This window comes from Helianthus annuus, chromosome 14 (assembly GCF_002127325.2).
Source record: "Helianthus annuus cultivar XRQ/B chromosome 14, HanXRQr2.0-SUNRISE, whole genome shotgun sequence".
NCBI classification, from domain to species: Eukaryota; Viridiplantae; Streptophyta; class Magnoliopsida; order Asterales; family Asteraceae; genus Helianthus; species Helianthus annuus.
Window position 1 is genome coordinate 172,911,898 of NC_035446.2, and position 19,076 is coordinate 172,930,973.

At 36.0% G+C, this 19,076-nt stretch overlaps 3 protein-coding genes across 8 annotated transcripts; 1 reads left to right on the top strand and 2 right to left on the bottom strand.

The window, feature by feature from the left end:
* Positions 1–1,028: 1,028 nt before the first annotated feature.
* On the bottom strand, positions 1,029–6,046 carry LOC110935910 (dipeptidyl aminopeptidase 4). Of its 6 annotated transcripts, none has more exons than XM_022178262.2 (7): positions 5,860–6,046; positions 5,718–5,762; positions 4,890–5,427; positions 4,620–4,808; positions 3,851–3,880; positions 2,617–3,696; positions 1,029–1,707 (listed from the first exon to the last, which is right to left on the bottom strand). In XM_022178262.2, exons 3-7 carry the CDS (start codon positions 5,310–5,312, stop codon positions 1,156–1,158), a joined length of 2,274 nt encoding a protein of 757 aa, XP_022033954.1. In that variant the 5' UTR covers positions 5,313–5,427; positions 5,718–5,762; positions 5,860–6,046; the 3' UTR covers positions 1,029–1,155. The 6 variants fall into 6 exon arrangements, with proteins under 6 accessions (XP_022033954.1, XP_022033953.1, XP_022033951.1 ...); XM_022178261.2 differs by having other exon boundaries at positions 5,707–5,762; positions 5,860–6,032; XM_022178259.2 differs by having other exon boundaries at positions 5,700–5,762; positions 5,860–6,032.
* Positions 6,047–15,099: 9,053 nt separating this feature from the next.
* Positions 15,100–15,801, top strand: LOC110933025. The gene has a single exon (XM_022176268.1). The coding sequence runs from the start codon at positions 15,100–15,102 to the stop codon at positions 15,799–15,801; it is 702 nt and encodes a 233-aa protein (XP_022031960.1).
* Positions 15,802–16,860: 1,059 nt separating this feature from the next.
* Positions 16,861–18,504, bottom strand: LOC110933024 (calcineurin B-like protein 4). Its single transcript, XM_035983606.1, has 6 exons — positions 18,281–18,504; positions 18,103–18,179; positions 17,945–18,004; positions 17,758–17,866; positions 17,260–17,592; positions 16,861–17,113 (listed from the first exon to the last, which is right to left on the bottom strand). The coding sequence occupies exons 1-5, from the start codon at positions 18,354–18,356 to the stop codon at positions 17,450–17,452; spliced, it is 465 nt and encodes a 154-aa protein (XP_035839499.1). The 5' UTR covers positions 18,357–18,504; the 3' UTR covers positions 16,861–17,113; positions 17,260–17,449.
* Positions 18,505–19,076: the final 572 nt, after the last annotated feature.

Here is a 19,076-nt window from a genome sequence, read left to right on the forward strand (position 1 = left end):
TTTTCTTTTTCTTATTATATATATTTTGCAAATATTTAGTGTAACCTTTTTATGTAAAGGAATTTGTAAATTGTAGTGGTATTTCGTTTTCAACTACTCCCTAAAAGTTTAACCGACACCTGTTACTACATTTGTTAGGATGGCTTAATCAAAGTCTTTGAACTTACTCCTAAATCTGCATCAACGTCCACCATAAGATAGAACCTTTAATCATTGTGAGAAGGGAAGCACGCAATTACTAGATACCATTAGGCTGGCTATAAGCCCGTTGGTAGTCAAAAGTCTAAACACAGTTGGCTATATTAAATTACGGGTCATATGTCTCTTTATTTGTGTACTTACACTTTTGTTAAAGAGTTATGTTTAACCTGTTTTGTTATGTTTAGCTATTTAAGAGTTATGGTATAATTCACACAAGCAAGCTGTTCAACTTCATTATGTAAATATTTAAGAATAAACAATCTTAAATGGCTAACAAATGATCCGTCTAATGGGGATTGATTTGGAAAGCTCTTAGCAATCCAATCCAATCCAATATTATAAATTATAATGCCTTTTTTTTCTGAAGCTTTAAGACAAAGAAATTGATTCCTCCTCCAGTATAATAATAAGTTGGAACAAGAGAGTGGTTGTGACAATAAATGGATAATGGGACCAAGTGATTCGGGGAAGTTGAAGGAAGGACAGGAACAGACCCACCACTCCACTCCACTTGCATCTTCCAACCCAGACTGGATTTTCAAATTGCCTTACACATCACAACACCATCAGCATACTATCACATCTTGTATTACAATATCCAATCCATACATCATTTCTTGTCTTGTAGAATATATAAATACATGAAGGAAAAGTATACATACATACATACATGCATTTAATTTGAGAAATCATGAGTTGATTATTACTGAAATGGCTGGCACTTTGATCATCACAACATACTTCCATGTTTTTACTAAAACAACAATCCACAAATCTACTTAACAGCATCCTAATCCACCAACATTTACTAATGCAAACACACCGACTTGATATCCATCTGCAAATATTTTAATTTATTTTATTTCAGTATAGGGGGCAGGCAGTCAACAGGTATATATAAAAAACAAAAACAAAAAAGGGTAGCAAATTTAGTAGTATTGAGAGTCCAACAACTCATAAAGTCCTTTGAATGAAATCCCAAATTCTTTCTTCCATGTAAAGCCGGTCCTTAAGAGGGCGAGGCATATGTCGAGCATCAGGGAATATCAACAACTCATAAGGCTTTCGCGCTCCCACCAATCCATTCACGAGCCTAGCAGTATGCCTGAAGTGAACATTCTCATCAATCAACCCATGAACCAGCAAAAGCTTCCCTTTGAGCCTATCCACATGGTTCATCACCGACCCATATGAATAACCCACTTTGTTCTCATTAGGCATACCCATGTACTTTTCTGTGTAAAAAGAATCGTAGCCGTCCCAAGAGGTAACAGGTGCACCAGAAACAGCACACTTGAAAACATCAGGAAACCTTGATAGAGAGATGGCAGACAGATATCCACCATAGCTCCAGCCATACAGTCCAATATCACCTGCTTTTGCCAGCCCTTCTTTCATCAGCCATTCCGCTCCAGCAACCTGATCCTCAGCATCATAACGCCCAAAGTTGTGCTTCACTGCACCCTCAAATGCTAGCCCTCGTCGCGAACTTCCCCTGTTATCCATCTGATCAAGATCGTATACCGACATCCTATTAGTTTCGTATAAACGCAAATACATATGTATATATAGGGGAGGGTTAAAATGAGAACGCTAAATATTGCGAGAACCGTGAGAACGAATGAAAAAACCACGAGAACTTGGTCAAAAGCAATTCAAATTCAATATTTCTTTTTACACTTATATACAATATTAGAAATTAAATTTACAAGTTTAAATTTACATGTATTCATAAATAAAGAAAATTTACACACGTGTAAAAAACTTATTAAGAGTGTTTTTGAAAGGAGAGATGAATTATTTAAAGAGTAAACTTTTTTTAATGTTGTATTTTAATTATAATGAGGTTTGTTTAAAAAAAATATTTTTGATTGGTTTTCTCGTTCGTTTTCACGGTTCTCGCAATATTTAGCGTTCTCAAGATAACCCTAGGTGGGGTTCTAGAGTGAACACTAGTGTATTTGTGAACTGAGTGAACAAATCCTGGCCATTGACTTACATCATCAAATCTTATCATCATCAAATCCTGGCCATTGATTTACACTTGTGTATTGATAATCAAGGGCTAGGATCAGTTCACACAGTTCACTATCAAGGGGGTTGTTCACAAATGAACCTAATCCCCCTCCCCTATATATATATATCCACCGGAAAAGATATATATAGTCACCCACAGTGTAATCAAATAGCTTACATCCTCTTAAATCATTTTATTAAAAAAACAAACAGAACGTACTTAGTAAAATCCCACTCATATCAAACTATTAGTAGGGTTTGGAGAAATCATTGTATTAAAAGGTATTATTTATCATTCTATGAATTTTAGAAAAAAGGACAAAAGATGTAGACAGGCCCAACCAACCTAGTTTCATGCAACATCAAAAAACATATAAGATTTAAATGTTGAGGGCTAACCTTCCATACTAGGATGCCTTTACTTCTAAGAAACTGAGCTCTCATATCAACAGTGTTGGCCCATGAATCACTCACAAGCTGTACACCAGGACCACCATACACAGAAATCATTGTTTTGTAGGGAGGAGGTCCAAACTTTTCTTCATCGGGTTTATATAAAGCCCCGTATAAAGTGGTACCGTCTTTTGCTTGAATTTGGAATATCTTTGGAGGCTCAAGTTGCAGCTGCTGAACTCTCGGAATTGTAGACGCTTGTTGCTCAAAAAGAGGCATCATCAGGCTTCCATCATGCAAGGAACAAAGTGATACTCTTGGAGGTGAATCCAAAGATTCATGAACGTCTACAAATTTCTGCATCTGATGATCAAGCACCACAGCATGTTTTCCTTTACCATGGGTCAACTTCACCGGCCTTGCTATTTCATTCTCTGGGAACAGTTCTGCCCGATACATATGACACTCGAGAGGCCCGTCTAGAGTTCCAGTGAAATATATACAATTTGAGGCTTCATTGACCCCCACAATCTGCTCTACCATCCAATCACCTTGTGTAATCGGTCCCATGCAGACCCCGTTTTCGTCATGCAGATAAAGATGTCTAAATCCTGTTTTTTCACTAGCCCAAAGAAAACTGTTTCCTCTATCCAAAGGTGTGAAGCAATCATGTAGATTGATCCATGTGGTGTCTTCTTCAACCAAGATACATTTCCCTTGGCCTGTTTTAATATCAAATTTAATCAGCTTCAGTTTGGAATGAGACCTGTTCAACACTTGTGCAACAAGAGTATTTCCATTAATCCAGTTGACTCTGACCAAATATTCGTCATCGGAGTTTGACCCGCAGCAAAGATCCATCCAAGTCACGGATCCCCCAATAACGGGAACAACCCCGAGACGAACCTTGACATTTGTGGCCCCTGAAAAAGGGTAAGCATGCTCTTCCTGAGCCTCTGAACCAACTGTACTTTTACCCTGGTGTATGATTCTGTAAATAGGTATCTCTGATGAATCTACCTCTGTAAATGCTATGTATTTACTGTCTGGTGACCACCAGTAACCATTCTTTCGCTCCATTTCTTCCTACAGTTTACACATTAGATGTCACTTATCATTTCTAGCTGACAGTTTGATTGATTGCTTTCATTAAATCTATTGAACTCTTTACACTGTATCTCGTGATTCAAGTTCACAATAAAGTGCCAAAACAAAATATAATGGAACAAGAATCTCTCACCTGTGCTATGTACTCAGCAACAGCATGCGTCTGTCACAAACAACAAAAAGTTAATGACATGTCTACCTAGGATATGCTATTCAAAACAGTAAAAAATACATGGCTCCATGTTAAGCGACTTCAAATCATACATCTCCTTCAAAATATTTGCTTGTGCACACAGATTTTACCCCATGTCATTATTCTTAGCAAGCACAAGTTGGTGCATTTGTTAGCATAAAAATCTTTTCTTTGACACCATAACTTAGTGCTTACTTCTTACAGCTTATTATATTTCAACTCTGAGACTAAGAGTAAGTACACTACATAATGAATACGCTGATAAATCCAACAAAATGATTTCAACCAGTAGGGTCAAATAATCAACATTAAGAATTAGTTTGATACTAGCTGGCTAGCTGCAACAAAAGAGATTACCAAAGCGTAGAGTAAATTATAAATGCCACTATGTTATCTGTAATTTCATTAATGAAACTCTGCCAAACACATCTAGACACCCTCGAAAACTTCAAACAACAAAAGGAAATCAAGCCCCTTCTTCAGCACCACTTTAATCACACCAGCTGATTGTCAAATTTTGGATATTCCTAATCACCAGACACATCTAGACACCCTCGAAAACTTCATTACCATCACTAACAGCTAACTTCACGCTTGCTCATTAATCACAAGGGAAAAAACAAAACGCATGATATGGTACAAAGGCATTGTTAAAATGGAATCATACTAATAACACATCTGTGTTCATGCTGTCATGTGTATAACTAACCTTGGTGGTCCCATTGGCACCAGAAGTCAATCGTTTGGACTTGTTGTACAACAGATCTAGTGCATTTAGTTCATGATTTCTTACATAAGCAAGCATAGTACCATCTGGTGAAAGATGAGGATCAACAATTGGGGAGGAATCACCAGGAAGCTTAAGCTGTGGTTGTAAAGAACGATCCATGAAATATATCTGTGCAAAAAACAAAGGAAAGACATGAATAAAACTTTCACGTAATTTACTAGTCGGTATGTAACAAACAAGTATACGAACCCCGGCAGGCAAGGGCACCATAACTGTGGTCTTCTTGGAGCTTGTATTCACCCATTCATAGCGGGTCACTCCCAAACCACGCTCTCTTGATCTTTCTCTCCTAAACTTGTCTTCTTCTGATAAATTTTCTTCATCAAGCCCGCCATCAGGGGGGGTAAAAAACAGTTGTTGCTTACAAGTTGTGAGATCAAAGACGAAGACTTTTCTGTTGAGTGTTTGATCGGGACTAAATAAGTATGATATAAGATAATCATCGGGACTAAAATTAACTGAAGTTGGAGCGGCGTAACCAGGTAACGGGTACTGTACTATCTTCTCAACGGGAAAACCATCATCAATACTATTAGGAAGAGAAGTATCTGGTTGAGGCATCTTGGAAGTCAAATCGGAGTATTTTAGCTTCTTGTTTTCACTTGTTTGCATCAGAAAGAAATCACAATTGACGTGTTTGTTTAGGACAGTATAGACATGGCCCTAAGCAACAAACAACTTGATTCTGCTAGATAGAATTCAACTGGATGTAATTATGGATATGATTCTGCAGAAGCAATTAGCCAGAAGTCAATATGGATATGACTAGAAACAAATTGTAAATACATCATGATAAGATACAGACATACAGTGAGTGTGTGTATACTAATCTCTACTTGTTGAATTGAAAGAAAAAATATATAAACTTAATGACGACGATACTGACTTGGCAAACAAGTATAAGACAGATTAGAAGAAACTAATTCTTTATGACTACAGAATTGTTATTGTTTGGGGAAAAACTTAAATCTAAGATTGAAAAAGGGAAGGAAGAATCACCATTTACATTACACATACAGCATTAATTATCCCAAGCGAAGCCAGTACGATGCAATGAGTTTCCTTCATCATAACGAAACGAAACGAAAGCAATTCAATCGAATCGGATTAAAAACCCTACGTCTGTCTGTCTGATTAAATTATAGAAACAGAATCAAACCTCGGGAAAGATGATCGGCGAAAGTTCCGACGGTGGCAGATTGCAGAAATATGGACAATTACAAGTTCAAATAGGGTGAGGTGAATTCTTATTTTGACTTTATAGTCAAACATCTTTCCCAATTCACCAAGGTTACATTTTATTTTTCAAGCCCAAGATAGGGTTTGCGAGACACAATGTTTGGTGGAATGTATGAGACCATCAGACATCTTTAGTGGTAAGACCATGCGGTATGGGGGTAGGCTCCCCCGTCCCAGGTCGTCTAGCTCGTTCCACACCGTCCCCTGATGGCGTCGCCGTTCCCAGCGTTGGAAGGAAGACGGAAGCGACAAGTGGTGGTGATTGGCTGATGGCTGATAGTGGGGACCACATAGATAGAGATAGAGAGAGGTTTTTTTTAATTATTTATTATATATTAGTTTTTTATTAACTTTGGGTAGTCCTCACACCTTTGGATAGTCCCCTTTGGATGGTCCTTTATCGAACGTGACATGGCGCCTACGTGGCGGATAGTCCCCAAAGGGACTACCCAAACCATACCCAATGGCCTAATGTGATTGGGCATGAAGTTGTGCATACATGACAAGGATAACGCTTCATAATGCCCTGTACACCGCCTTTTAGGGCGTGATCTTCAGAAAATAGGTGTTGGCGTGATTGTGAAAACGCCTAGTGAGGGACTTCGTCTTAAAATGAGAGCTTGATGTCACATAACCCCCAGGGAGGGGCATTATCATAATGCGCCACTACACATGGTCTTATAATCGAATGAAAAATGTGTTTCGTAGGTTTTTTTTAACGTGAACTTCATTAAGAAACAACCAATCCGAAAACCGAGCAGCCAAACACAAACGACCACACTGCATAATTACAAATTTACACCAATTTTCCCAAGTTAGATCTATTTCTAGCCCAAAGATACTCGACCGTCTTCACCTTGCTAATAACGGTTTCTAGTCTGACAACTTTGTCTGAGAACTTAGCTTCGTTTCTAGCCTTCCAAAGACTCCAGCAACCGATAATGATGATACCTTGGAATATAGATTTTTTCGGGTCCTTCAAGCTTGAATGATCATGCGCCTCCAGCAAGTCTCGGAAAGAAAAGGCAAAAATTAGAGGAATCCAACACCATCTGCTAATACTTTACCACAAAACATTAGGGGTAAGGTATGCCGTGAACAAATGGTTTACCATTCCTCTCCCTCGTTGCAAACGCAACAGCTCGTATCTTGAATATTAACATTTCGTCTCCTAAGAGCATCCACCGGCGGTATCTGGCCCAACCCAACCCGCCAAGCAAAAATATTACACGAGTTTTCATTCTCTTTAAATACCTTAAATACATTTCATGAGCCCCAAATTTTTTTTCTCATTTCTTTCCTTCTTTCACCCTTCAGCGTCCCTACTGTCACCGACCACCACCCACCATCGGTGCGGACGCCACACACCGTCACCACCACCCACCCTCTTATTTATGTATGTTATACAAAACTAGTAGACCTAACCTGTGCATTGCAACGCGTACATTGATTGGAAGTCGATCCGGTTTAAGGCACTCAGGGCATGTTTGGCTAAGCTTTTCCAACCAAACGTATGACTTATTGACTTAATCAAAAAGCTAAAAAGGAGTTTTAGTGTTTGGCAAACCTAAAAGTCCTTTTCAAAATGACTTTTTGAGAAGTTAGGGGCTTGTGACTTTTTGATGAGCTTATAACTTTTCAAATATCAAATTACTAGATTACCCCTGATTTAACACTCCTTATATTATTGACTTATGAAAGAATGTCCCTTTTATTTATTTTACATCAATAACCTAAGCCAAACACTTTTTAGAAAACAACTTATTGACTTATTGGCTTTTCTCACCCCATAAGCTAATCCAAACACTTTTTTAAAAACTTCTTTTCAAAAAGTTATAAGTCAATAAGTTCTTTTCACAAAAAAAGTCATTTTTAAGTAAAATAAGCTTAGCCAAACATGCCCTCAACGTATATAAAAATAGACAAATACCAACCACTTTAACAAAAATAATGGGCGAAATAAATAATAAGTTTAACTAAATCTGAGTTGGTTATATAGTAATTACTAGGTTAGAACCCCGTGTATTACACGGGTTGAATAAATGTAATTTTATATATTAAATAATAAAAACTTATATCTTTATGAACCTTGTATATTGTACGGGTTAAATAAATGTAAATTTATATATCAAATAATAAAAAAAAGTTATATCTTTAAAAACCATGTGTATTACACAAATTAAATAAATGTAATTTTGTATACTAAATACTAAAACCGTTGTATCTTTAAAAAAACCCGTGTGTAATCGGGTTGAATAAATCTACCAAATAATAAAAAATACATCCTTAAAAACCCCGTATATTACACGCGTTGAATAGATATAAAAAGAGTTATATCTTTAAAAATCATGTGTATTGCACAGATTAAATAGATGTATTTTTGTATTTTAAATACTAAAAACGTCGTATCTTTAAAAAACCCGTGTATAGTCGGGTTGAAAAATCTACCAAATAATAAAAAAAAATTATATCTCAAATATATGTAATTTTGTATATTAAATAATAAAAACGTCGTATCCTTAAAAAAAACCCGTGTATAGCCGGGTGGAAAAATCTATCAAATAATAAAAAAAAAATATTCTTAAAAACCTCGTGTTTTACTCGAGTTAAATAAACATAATTTTGTATACCAAATAATAAAAAAAGTTATGTTTTTAAATAATTAGGATAACATTTAATATTAATTTATTATTTATATACTTAATATAAGATAAGTAGATAAGAGAGGTATTTGTTTTAAAAATATATTAAATTAATAATTTAGATTTGAGGATAATATTTTATTAAAGTATAATAAGATTTAATATTAATTTATTATTTATTTATTTAGATAAATATAAATTTGATTATACCTTCATTGAATGACACGTGTATAAAAGTTGGTTTCTTTTATTACAGTAGTTAGATTAGATTCAAAATTAAAAAAAAAAAAAAAAAAACCTTTGTTATCAATGTTGAAAGCGTAATATGGTAATTATTCAAAAATATAAAACTATAAAAATATACATGCTTTTAAAACTTATAGTTTGTTAGTTGTACATTATTATTTATCAAGTTTATAAACTATTGTGTAATGTGTAATTTATACATATAATAAAAGAAACCACTTTGAGGACACTTGTCACCATATTAAGCCATGTCTTATAGATAATTATAATTTTAGTTTAATCTCTTCTAATTAATTATAGATAATCCTCCTACTAAATATTATTTGGTTTAATTATTACTTTTATATTTATCTTTTTACTTCAAATTCAAAGTTAGTTATCTAATTTGATATTAGAGTAAATTACGATTTTGGCCCATGTGGTTATATCACTTTTACCCTTTTAGCCCAAAAAGAAATTTTTTAACATATGAGCCCTCAGTGTCTTTTTTTCTAACCCTTTTGGACCCCAACGTCTTTTTTTCTAACCCTTTTGGTAGGGGCCAAAAGGGTTAGAAAAAAAGACGTTGTGGGCTCAGATGTTAAAAGATTCATTTTTTGGCTAAAAGGGTCAAAGTGATATCACCACAAGGGCCAAAATCGTAATTTACTCTTGATATTAACTATGTATTTGAACGTTTTGTTTAGTTTGGTATCAAATAGATTTTACGAAACTTAAAATAAAATTAACTAATATTATTTATCATTTCTACATATACATGTTTTAAATAAATGGTTAAATTTATTGAGACTTCGTTACATTTACAAGTTTTAAATAAAGGGTTAAATTTTTTGAGACTTTGTTAACAAATTTTACTACAATATAATAATCTATTTATATCAGCATAAATACTATATAATAAAAAATTAATGTGTAACACCTATCATTCATTGTAAACATTTATAAATCAATTTATCAGAATTGGTACCAACATTTTATCACTCAAATAGATGTTGATTTGCTTCTTGAATAACATATCTTCTTTTCAAGAACCATCTTCACAAACACAATATCTATCGCGTATCGAGTATTATCCATTAGTATATTGAAAGATATGACTTTTTTATTATTGGTATATAAAATTAGATTTATTAAATCCGTGTAATACACATGGTTTTTTATAGATATACCTTTTTTTATTATTTACTATACAAAATTACATTTATTCGACCTGTGTAATAGATGAGGTTTTTTAAGATATAACTTTTTATTATTTGATATATAAAATTAGATTTATTCAATTCGTACAATACACGGGGTTTTATAAGGATATATATTTTTTATTATTTAGTAACGAAAATTACATTTATTCAACCCGTACAATACAATTTTATTACATTTATTTGGTAAACAATATTACATTTATTCAACCCGTGTAATATAGATACTTAAAAGTAGATAAACATGCATATTATTTATTGTTCATGTTATTATTGTTAACTATGAGGAATTATATTAAATAACTTATTAATCAAACCAAAAATTTAAAATAGTATTAACCTAATTTAAAAATACATAGGGCTTTTAAAGATATAACTTTTTTTATTGTTTGCGATATAAAATTAGATTTATTCAACCCGTACAATACATGGAGTTTTTTTAAAACATAACTTTTTTATTATTTAGTATTTAAATTTACATTTCTTCCACCCGTGAATACACAAGGTTTTTTTTTAAAACATATTTTTTTATTATTTGGTATATAAAATTACATTTATTCAAACCAAGATATAAATTTTTTTATTATTTAATATATAAAATTATATTACTCAACACATGTAATAAAGAGCTTTTTAAAAATATATTTTTTTTATTTAGTATATAAAATTACATTTTTTCAATCCCGTGTAATACACGAGGTTCTAACCTAGTGTGTAATATATAATGAAGACTTAAAAAAGTGTAATGTTTATTATTTATCAAGTTTACATTTTTCGTCCTTTATATTTGTACCGAATTGCAATAGATAGCCTTTAACTTCAATAATTACGGTCACAATCCTTTATTTGGAAAACTCAATACATCCTACGTCCTTTAACACTAACCAAGTTAAAAATTTCAGTTAAGTCTGTTCACATGAGGGTAGTTTTGTAATTTTACCGATTTACTTAAAAATATATTTATAAAAAAGGAAAAAAAGAAAAAAAGAAAATATATTATATTGATAAACCAAACAGTCAAACACCACTCCTCACCAGCATTCTCTATCTAAAACAATCAACTCTCTCTCTAAAACTGTGCAACCTAAGCTCCTCCTCACCACCGCTCCTGTCACCGGCCACCACCATAGCTACAACCACCGCCACCACCATCACAACCAGCTGCAACAACGCATTTGCCCCTCTCTTTCACCTACACAAATGGTAACAATATGCTGCCACCTGGAAGCTTCAGACGGAACACCAGATAAAACCCAAACTCATTTCATCTCCTCGTCTTTATCTCTCTACATCCTGGTGCACCACCATCAGAGGGGGACGGGATGTCGAGAACCCAGATCTGCAAAAGCGAAGTTTGTGTTGCCTCATCTTAAATGTAGTTTATTTTTGTTTTTTACAACGGTGGTTATCGTGAATTCGCCGGATGAAGTGATGGTGGTGGGGGTTGAGATAAAGAGGCTCTGGGGTGGTGCGGATGAAGTTGATGGTGGATTTTGACTTGAAATTTGTAAATAGATTGAAGTATTTGAAGTTCTAGCTTCCCCCCCCCCTCCTCGGGCCCCCGCCCGGTTCAATTTTTATGGTTTATTTTTCTTAATTGTTTGAGCTCATCGATCATGTTGATAAAAGATTCTATCTTTTGGACACGATTCTCTTATGTGAGTGAACTTACCTTTTTTTTTGTTCGTGACAGATTTATGTAGTCTGATCTTTATCCCCAACAAAATATCCAATGATAAAAAACTTCAACTCTAGAAAATGATTAACTTTCCAAATTATAAGGCATATAAAGAATTGTACCCCATGGCCTGGATATTGTGTACCTTGCTCCATTTTAGCTCTAAGAAAATGGCCAGCAAATATCCATGGCGACAGCAGTATAATGGAGGCACAGATCTAGAGGATAACTTGGGATTATAAAGAGGGAGAAGTGGTGTTTTCTGATTACGGTGGTGGTGGATATAAATTTTCAGTTAAGTCTGTTCACATGAGGGTAGTTTTGTAATTTTACCGATTTACTTAAAAATATATTTATAAAAAAGGAAAAAAAGAAAATATATTATATTGATAAACCAAACAGTCAAACACCACTCCTCACCAGCATTCTCTCTCTAAAACAATCAACTCTCTCTCTAAAACCGTGCAACCTAAGCTCCTCCTCACCACCACTCCTGTCACCGGCCACCACCATAGCTACAACCACCGCCACCACCATCACAACCAGCTGCAACAACGCATTTGCCCCTCTCTTTCACCTACACAAATGGTAACAATATGCTGCCACCTAGAAGCTTCAGACGGAACACCAGATAAAACCCAAACTCATTTCATCTCCTCGTCTTTATCTCTCTACATCCTGGTGCACCACCATCAGAGGGGGACGGGATGTCGAGAACCCAGATCTGCAAAAGCGAAGTTTGTGTTGTCTCATCTTAATTGTAGTTTATTTTTGTTTTTGACAACGGTGGTTGTCGTGAATTCGCCGGATGAAGTGATGGTGGTGGGGGTTGAGATAAAGAGGCTCTGGGGTGGTGCGGATGAAGTTGATGGTGGATTTTGACTTGAAATTTGTAAATAAATTGAAGTATTTGAAGTTCTAGCTTCCCCCCCCCTCCTCGGCCCCCCGCCCGGTTCAATTTTTATGGTTTATTTTTCTTAATTGTTTGAGCTCATCGATCATGTTGATAAAAGATTCTATCTTTTGGACACGATTCTCTTATGTGAGTGAACTTACCTTTTTTTTTTGTTTGTGACAGATTTATGTAGTCTGATCTTTATCCCCAACAAAATATCCAATGATAAAAAACTTCAACTCTAGAAAATGATTAACTTTCCAAATTATAAGGCATATAAAGAATTGTACCCCATGGCCTGGATATTGTGTACCTTGCTCCATTTTAGCTCTAAGAAAATGGCCAGCAAATATCCATGGCGACAGCAGTATAATGGAGGCACAAATCTAGAGGATAACTTGGGATTATAAAGAGGGAGAAGTGGTGTTTTCTGATTACGGTGGTGGTGGATATAATGGTGGTGGTGGAGGTTGGTTGAAGACAAAGAGGGAAATTACCAATCTACCCTAATGTACAAGGGCACATGTTTTGAATTAACTTAAAATTTTAACTTTGTTAGTGCTAAAGGATGAAAGATGTAACAAGTTTTCCAAATAAAGGATTGTGACTGTAATTATTAAAGTTAAAGGTCATTCATTAAAATTCGATACAAACATAAAGCACGAAAAGTGTAATTTACCCCTTAAAAAAACATGACAAATCAGAAGATGCCAAGTTATTCATAATGAGTTTTATTAATAGTCAACTATGAGTTTTTTTTGCGGAAAAAGTTCGAAATAGGCCTAGGCTTTGCTGTCCAGGGGTTAAGAGATTGGCGGAGGAAGACGCTACTTTCTTATCAGATCCGTTTTCGGCCAAGGAGATTAAGGAAACAGTTTTTGAATATGGGCCGGATAAGGCCCCGGGCCCTGACGGTTTTAATTTTAAGTTTGTGAAACATTTTTGGAGTTTTTTTGAGGGGGATTTCAAGGAGGTTTTGGATCAGTTTTATGACTCTGGGCAAATCAATCACGGCTGTGCAACGTCTTTCATCACTCTTATTCCGAAATCAAAGGACCCGATTGGATTAAGGGATTATCGCCCTATTAACCTCATCGGGGTTATCAGTAAGGTCATTTCCAAAATTTTGGCTAACCGGTTGAAAAAGGTGATTGGCAATATTATTTCTGGGTCCCAATCGGCGTTCGTGAAAGACAGGTACATCCTCGACCGTCCAATGATTTTAAGCAAAACTTGGTCTTGGCTTAAAAAATCGGGTAAAAGAGCTTTTATTTTCAAAATTGACTTCGAAAAGGCGTATGATAACGTCAACTGGGATTTTATTTTAGACATTTTGCATCAAATGGGTTTCCCTTGTAAGTGGTGTAACTGGGTTAAAGGGGTTTTAAAGTCTGCCAGCTCTTCGGTTTTGGTCAATGGCTCGCCGACGGCTTTGTTTTCATGTCAGAAAGGCCTTCGTCAAGGTGACCCGTTGTCCCCTTTCATTTTCCTTATTGTTATTGAAGCTCTGTCGTGTTTAGTGGTTAAAGCTTGCGATGTGGGGAGATTTAATGGGGTGAAGCTTCCTAATGGGGGTCCGATGGTGTCACACCTTTTTTATGCCGACGATGCGTTAATCCTTAGGGAGTGGGATAAGGAGAATTTCTTATCGATAGCGAGAATTTTGCGGGTGTTCCATGCGTGTTCGGGTTTGAAAATCAATATCCATAAATCTAACTTATTTGGAGTTGGGGTGGATGAGAATGAGGTGGATAACTGGGCGGAATTGGTAGGGTGTAAAAAAGGGAGTTTTCCGTTTAGGTATCTTGGTATTCCGCTTGGGGCAAATATGAATAAAATCTCTAACTGGGATCCGATTGTTGAGATTTTTAGGAATCGCCTCTCTTCTTGGAAAGCTCACTTGTTATCTATCGGAGGTCGGGTTGTTTTGATCAAAGCGGTTCTCAAAGTCTCCCCGTCTATTATCTTTCTATTTTTAAGATGCCGATTAAAGTTGCGCAAAAATTGGAGGCTCTTATGAGTAATTTTCTATGGGGTGGCACGGAAGAGGTTAAAAAAATGCATTGGGTGGCTTGGGATAAAGTTACGCTCCCCAAAAGATTTGGCGGTTTAGGTTTATGCAATCTCAAAACGACGAACGAAGCCCTTCTCACTAAATGGGTTTGGAGGTTCAAAGTGGAGGAACAAAGTCTATGGAGAAGAGTTGTCTTGGCGTGCCATGGGAGGTCCAGAAATTGGTCAGTTTTGCCTTCTAACCGGGCAATGTCGGGGGTGTGGAAAAATATTGTTTCTTTGGTGTCTAAAATTCATTTAAGGGGGAAAAGGATCCACTATTATTTCAAAGGTAGTGTGGGAGATGGGAGTAGTATACGGTTCTGGATCGATCATTGGGTTGGGGACGGACCACTAATGGATCTATGGCCTTCTTTGTTTGCCCTCGAAAATAAAAAAAAGCTGCTGAGTTAAAGATCAGATTCCTGAACCGGGTGAGTCGAATTTGATGGAGTGGGATTGGTCCAGACAACCGGTTTCTTCAGTGGAGGTTGCGGAATTGCATGGTTGTTTGGGGCTGTTGGCTGGTTTGAAATCGTCGGGTTCAAAAGATAAATGGAGATGGACTCCCAGCGCTTCAGGTATTTTTTCGACTCAATCGTTCAAAGCTTTTTCGATTGATCCGGAGCTGCCAGTATGCTCCTTTTCGGTCAGAAGGTGTAGGTGGGTTCCGGCTAAGTGTAACATTCTAGTTTGGAGAGCGGCTATGGACCGTCTCCCGACTAAGAGTGCGTTAATCAAAAGAAATATTTCGGTGGGTTCGGGATTGTGCGTATTTTGCAATGATGCCATGGAATATGTGGACCATCTATTCACGGCACGCCTCTTGGTTCACCGTGTTTGGAGTATGTTCAGCGAATGGGTTAAGATGCAGCCTTTCTTCGCCTTTTCTATTTATGATATTTTGGAGTTGCATAAAAGCTGGGTTGGGAACAAGGAGTCTAAAGAGATTGTTAAAGGCTTGGTCATTACGACGTGTTGGTGCATATGGAGAGCGAGAAACTTACAGATCTTCGAAAATGGTAGCGGTAACGAAGATGACATCTTTAGGGAGGTTAAATCTCTTAGTTTTTTTTGGTTTAAAAATAGATCCACTCATGGTAATTTGGTTTGGGACGAGTGGTGTAAATATCCTTTGTACATGATGTAGTGTTCGTTTGGGTGGCGGCCTTGCGTGTCTTTTGGTGTTAGGCCGGCTGGTTGGTTTTAATAAAGTTTGACCTTTCAAAAAAAAAACTATGTTGTCAAAAGTCAATAACGTTATTGACAACATAGATAGTCACCAATGTTATTATGTTTTGTTAACACTTTTTTCTTGTTTTAAGACTACATCGTCTACTAGAATGTAATAGCCGCAACGTAGTGTGGGTTATCATCTAGTTGTTATAACGAAAATTAAAAAAAAAAAAAAAACAATTTTAAAAGTGGCAAATCAGATGATACCAAGTTGACCAATAAGCCTAAAGAGCCATTCATAATAAGTCCTGTCTTCCAATCAACAAAAACTTAACTGGAACATGGAAAAACATTGTGTTTTCGATTGACAAAGTCAAGGTGGCCGGTACAAAATTAGAGCAGTTGATAAAAGGGGAAGTTGGGGATGGGTGGGATATTCATTTTTGGCTCGATCCGTGGGTATGTAACGACCCGTTGAAGGACAAATTCCCTCATTTATTCAGGTTGGAGCAAGATAAAACGTGTAAGGTGGCGGACAAAGGAGCATTTTTCGGGTGGTTGGCAATGGAGTGGTGAGCCGGTTTTTGCAGTCGAATTAGAGGAGTTAATCTGCTGTTCTGATATCCTGTCTAACATGGTTTTATCGGATAAAAGGGACAAGTGATCTTGGGTGGGCGACAAAGATATTGATTTTTCAGTTGGGGCGGTCAAACGTTTTCTTCGAAGCGGAGCTGACTACAAAAGCATATATGTTTTTGAATGGAGCAAGTACATCAACAAACTAACCGGTAAAAGCTTGGAAAGGGGCAAGCCAATCATGAAAATGTTTTTATCTTCTAAAAGTTATGATATATTTTATCAACTCTTCAAATGAAAATTACATTGAAATATAAGGTAAACGGGAACAAGCTACGCCGCTACCCTTTTTAAATAGCAAATCTAAGTATTTTAAAACGTATTTTTATAGATCTCAGGGTGATAACATTACTGTGCATTGAGAATATAACTTAAATTAGTATTGATTGAGAATATATATAGAATTATTATACAATTTTTGCTAGATGTCCATTTATGGGCTAGTGCTATACTAATAAGGCCCAGGGCACAACCCTCGTTTGAGATATGAGTTTGTTCTTTTTAATAGGCCGGGATGTGTGAATATCGTTAAAAACACAACATAAGTAGAAGAGTTTCTTGTTTTTCCGTTTTAATTTATTGAAGTACGGAAAATCCTTTGCATCTCTTAATCCTCATGAGCGAAACTTGGGAACCTCAACGTCATATCCCTGTCCCAAACATTAATTAGACAATATGAGTATATATAAGTGTTAATGTGTTAAGAGAAAGTTTGATATGAATGTTTAAGGTGTTGTGTGTCTAAGATGGATGTTTTATTTATCAGACAAATGAAATTAATTAAGATGAAAAGTACGTCAAGTATGGAAGGGTCATATTCTTTATTAGGGAAGGATTCTTTTGTACGAAATGCTTCCACTCCTCTTCATCTATTATTCCATCCCCCTTGGTATCCGTGTCGTTAAATGTTGTGTTCACAATAACTTCGATCATATCTTCCGAGAGAACCAATTCAGACTCGTGTAACACTGCAATCACCATTTCTTTTAACTGTTTGTACAAACACAACAATAAATAAATGCAGCATGCAGCATCTTAATTAAAAGGAATATGAAAATAATAATAATAGTACTTGCCCCTTCTCTTTCAATGAAACCAGTATGTCTGAGATCATAAAGCCTGAACGTAACTGTCAAAAAAGTGACTAGAATAAGAACAAGGAAATCCATCAGAAAGAGGCTGGGTTTGGGAAAAGGAAAACGTGAAATTTCACTTTAAAATATATATATATCCAAGGGCGTGGATCAGAAAGCATATATATATATAGATGGAAGGAAGAAGCTAATTAACTTACAGGTGATTTTATCATCTACAAGTGCGTTGGGGTGAAAAACACCTAAAGATCGAACAAACTCTTCAAACTCGATGACTCCGTCGCGTTTTAAATCAAAGACGTGGAATATCTACAAAAGATAGTGAAATTATATACTCCTATGTTAAGAAGATATGTAAATGTAATTACGACTAGCTAGCTAGCTTACCCTATCTGCAAAGAAATTTTGTTTGTTTCTGTTGTTGAAGAGAGCAAGCTGAAGGTCTTCCTTTATAATATATGCATGTGTGATGATTCCAACCAAATTGTATAACAAAGTGAGTACGTGGTTGATGAATTTAGAAAGATGGCAGGCAGGAGTGGTACCTTGTGAATGAGACCATCCTTGTTCCTGCTCAACTTGCTAAAAAGCTCATACAAGGCCTCCACTTCCCTTACCGTGACTGCTACGTACGTACAGAGATCGATATATCATCATCCTTAATGGTCAATTTCCCTAGCTAGCTATTTGGAGGAAGATTCATGAAAAGTAAATGGTACTCACATGGGGTTTGTTCAGCAAGAAGAGTCGGATCCAGCGTATGCGGCCAGCTAACACTAGTGGAGCATATGCACCCCATCCTATGTATCCTACTTGATGATCGATCTGCTCCCTTTTCAATCTACACCTACCTACTTTCTGAAATCGATCCATTCCATCTCTAGCTCTTCTAAGAAAACAACTTTCATTTTAGTTCAAGCTGCCGGCTGGATAGTTAGTTTTGGGTTGAGTTGAGTACCTACCTCCGGACTTCAAGATTCAGTACTTGTTTATAGGGCTGCAAACGAACGGAACGAACACGAACAAGACCTTGTTCGTGTTCGTTTGTTAAAGAATATATGTGTTCACGAACGGTTTACGAACACTTACCGAACGAGATTTTATGTTCGTTTTCGTTTGTTAAGGAAATAAAGTTGTTCGTGTTCGTTTGTGTTTGTTTGTTAATGTTAGACAACGAACGAAAACGAACGTTGATGAATACAAATGGAAATAAATAAACACAAACACGCGTTCATGAATAGATCATACAAGACACTAACATTTATTAAATATTTTATTTGTCAGGATCTTTTAATATTTAAAAGATATATAAAAACAAAACACTAATGAACTATCAACACAAACGAACACGTTACCGAACGTTCACGAACATAAATGAACGAACACGACCTTTGTTCATGTTTGTTCATTTAACTAAACGAACGAAATTTCTTGTTCGTGTTCGTTTGTTTAATAAACGGACGAACACAAACGAACTTCCTACCGAATGGTTCACGAACTATTCGCCGAAAGTTTGATT

Bases quoted from the DNA above. Each gene is read 5' to 3' on its own strand.
- LOC110933024 (XM_035983606.1), bottom strand. From the start codon at position 18,356: ATGGGGTGCATATGCTCCACTAGTGTTAGCTGGCCGCATACGCTGGAT. The intron at 18,180-18,280 runs GTGAGTACCATT...CGTACGTAGCAG, and splicing joins TCTTGCTGAACAAACCCCAT to TCACGGTAAGGGAAGTGGAG. The intron at 17,593-17,757 runs GTAAGTTAATTA...CTTTTTTGACAG, and splicing joins TGTAGATGATAAAATCACCT to TTACGTTCAGGCTTTATGAT.
- LOC110933025 (XM_022176268.1), top strand. From the start codon at position 15,100: ATGGAGTGGGATTGGTCCAGACAACCGGTTTCTTCAGTGGAGGTTGCG.
- LOC110935910 (XM_022178262.2), bottom strand. From the start codon at position 5,312: ATGCAAACAAGTGAAAACAAGAAGCTAAAATACTCCGATTTGACTTCC. The intron at 4,809-4,889 runs GTTCGTATACTT...TTTTTTGCACAG, and splicing joins TGGTGCCCTTGCCTGCCGGG to ATATATTTCATGGATCGTTC. The intron at 3,697-3,850 runs GTGAGAGATTCT...TGTAAACTGTAG, and splicing joins TTGCTGAGTACATAGCACAG to GAAGAAATGGAGCGAAAGAA.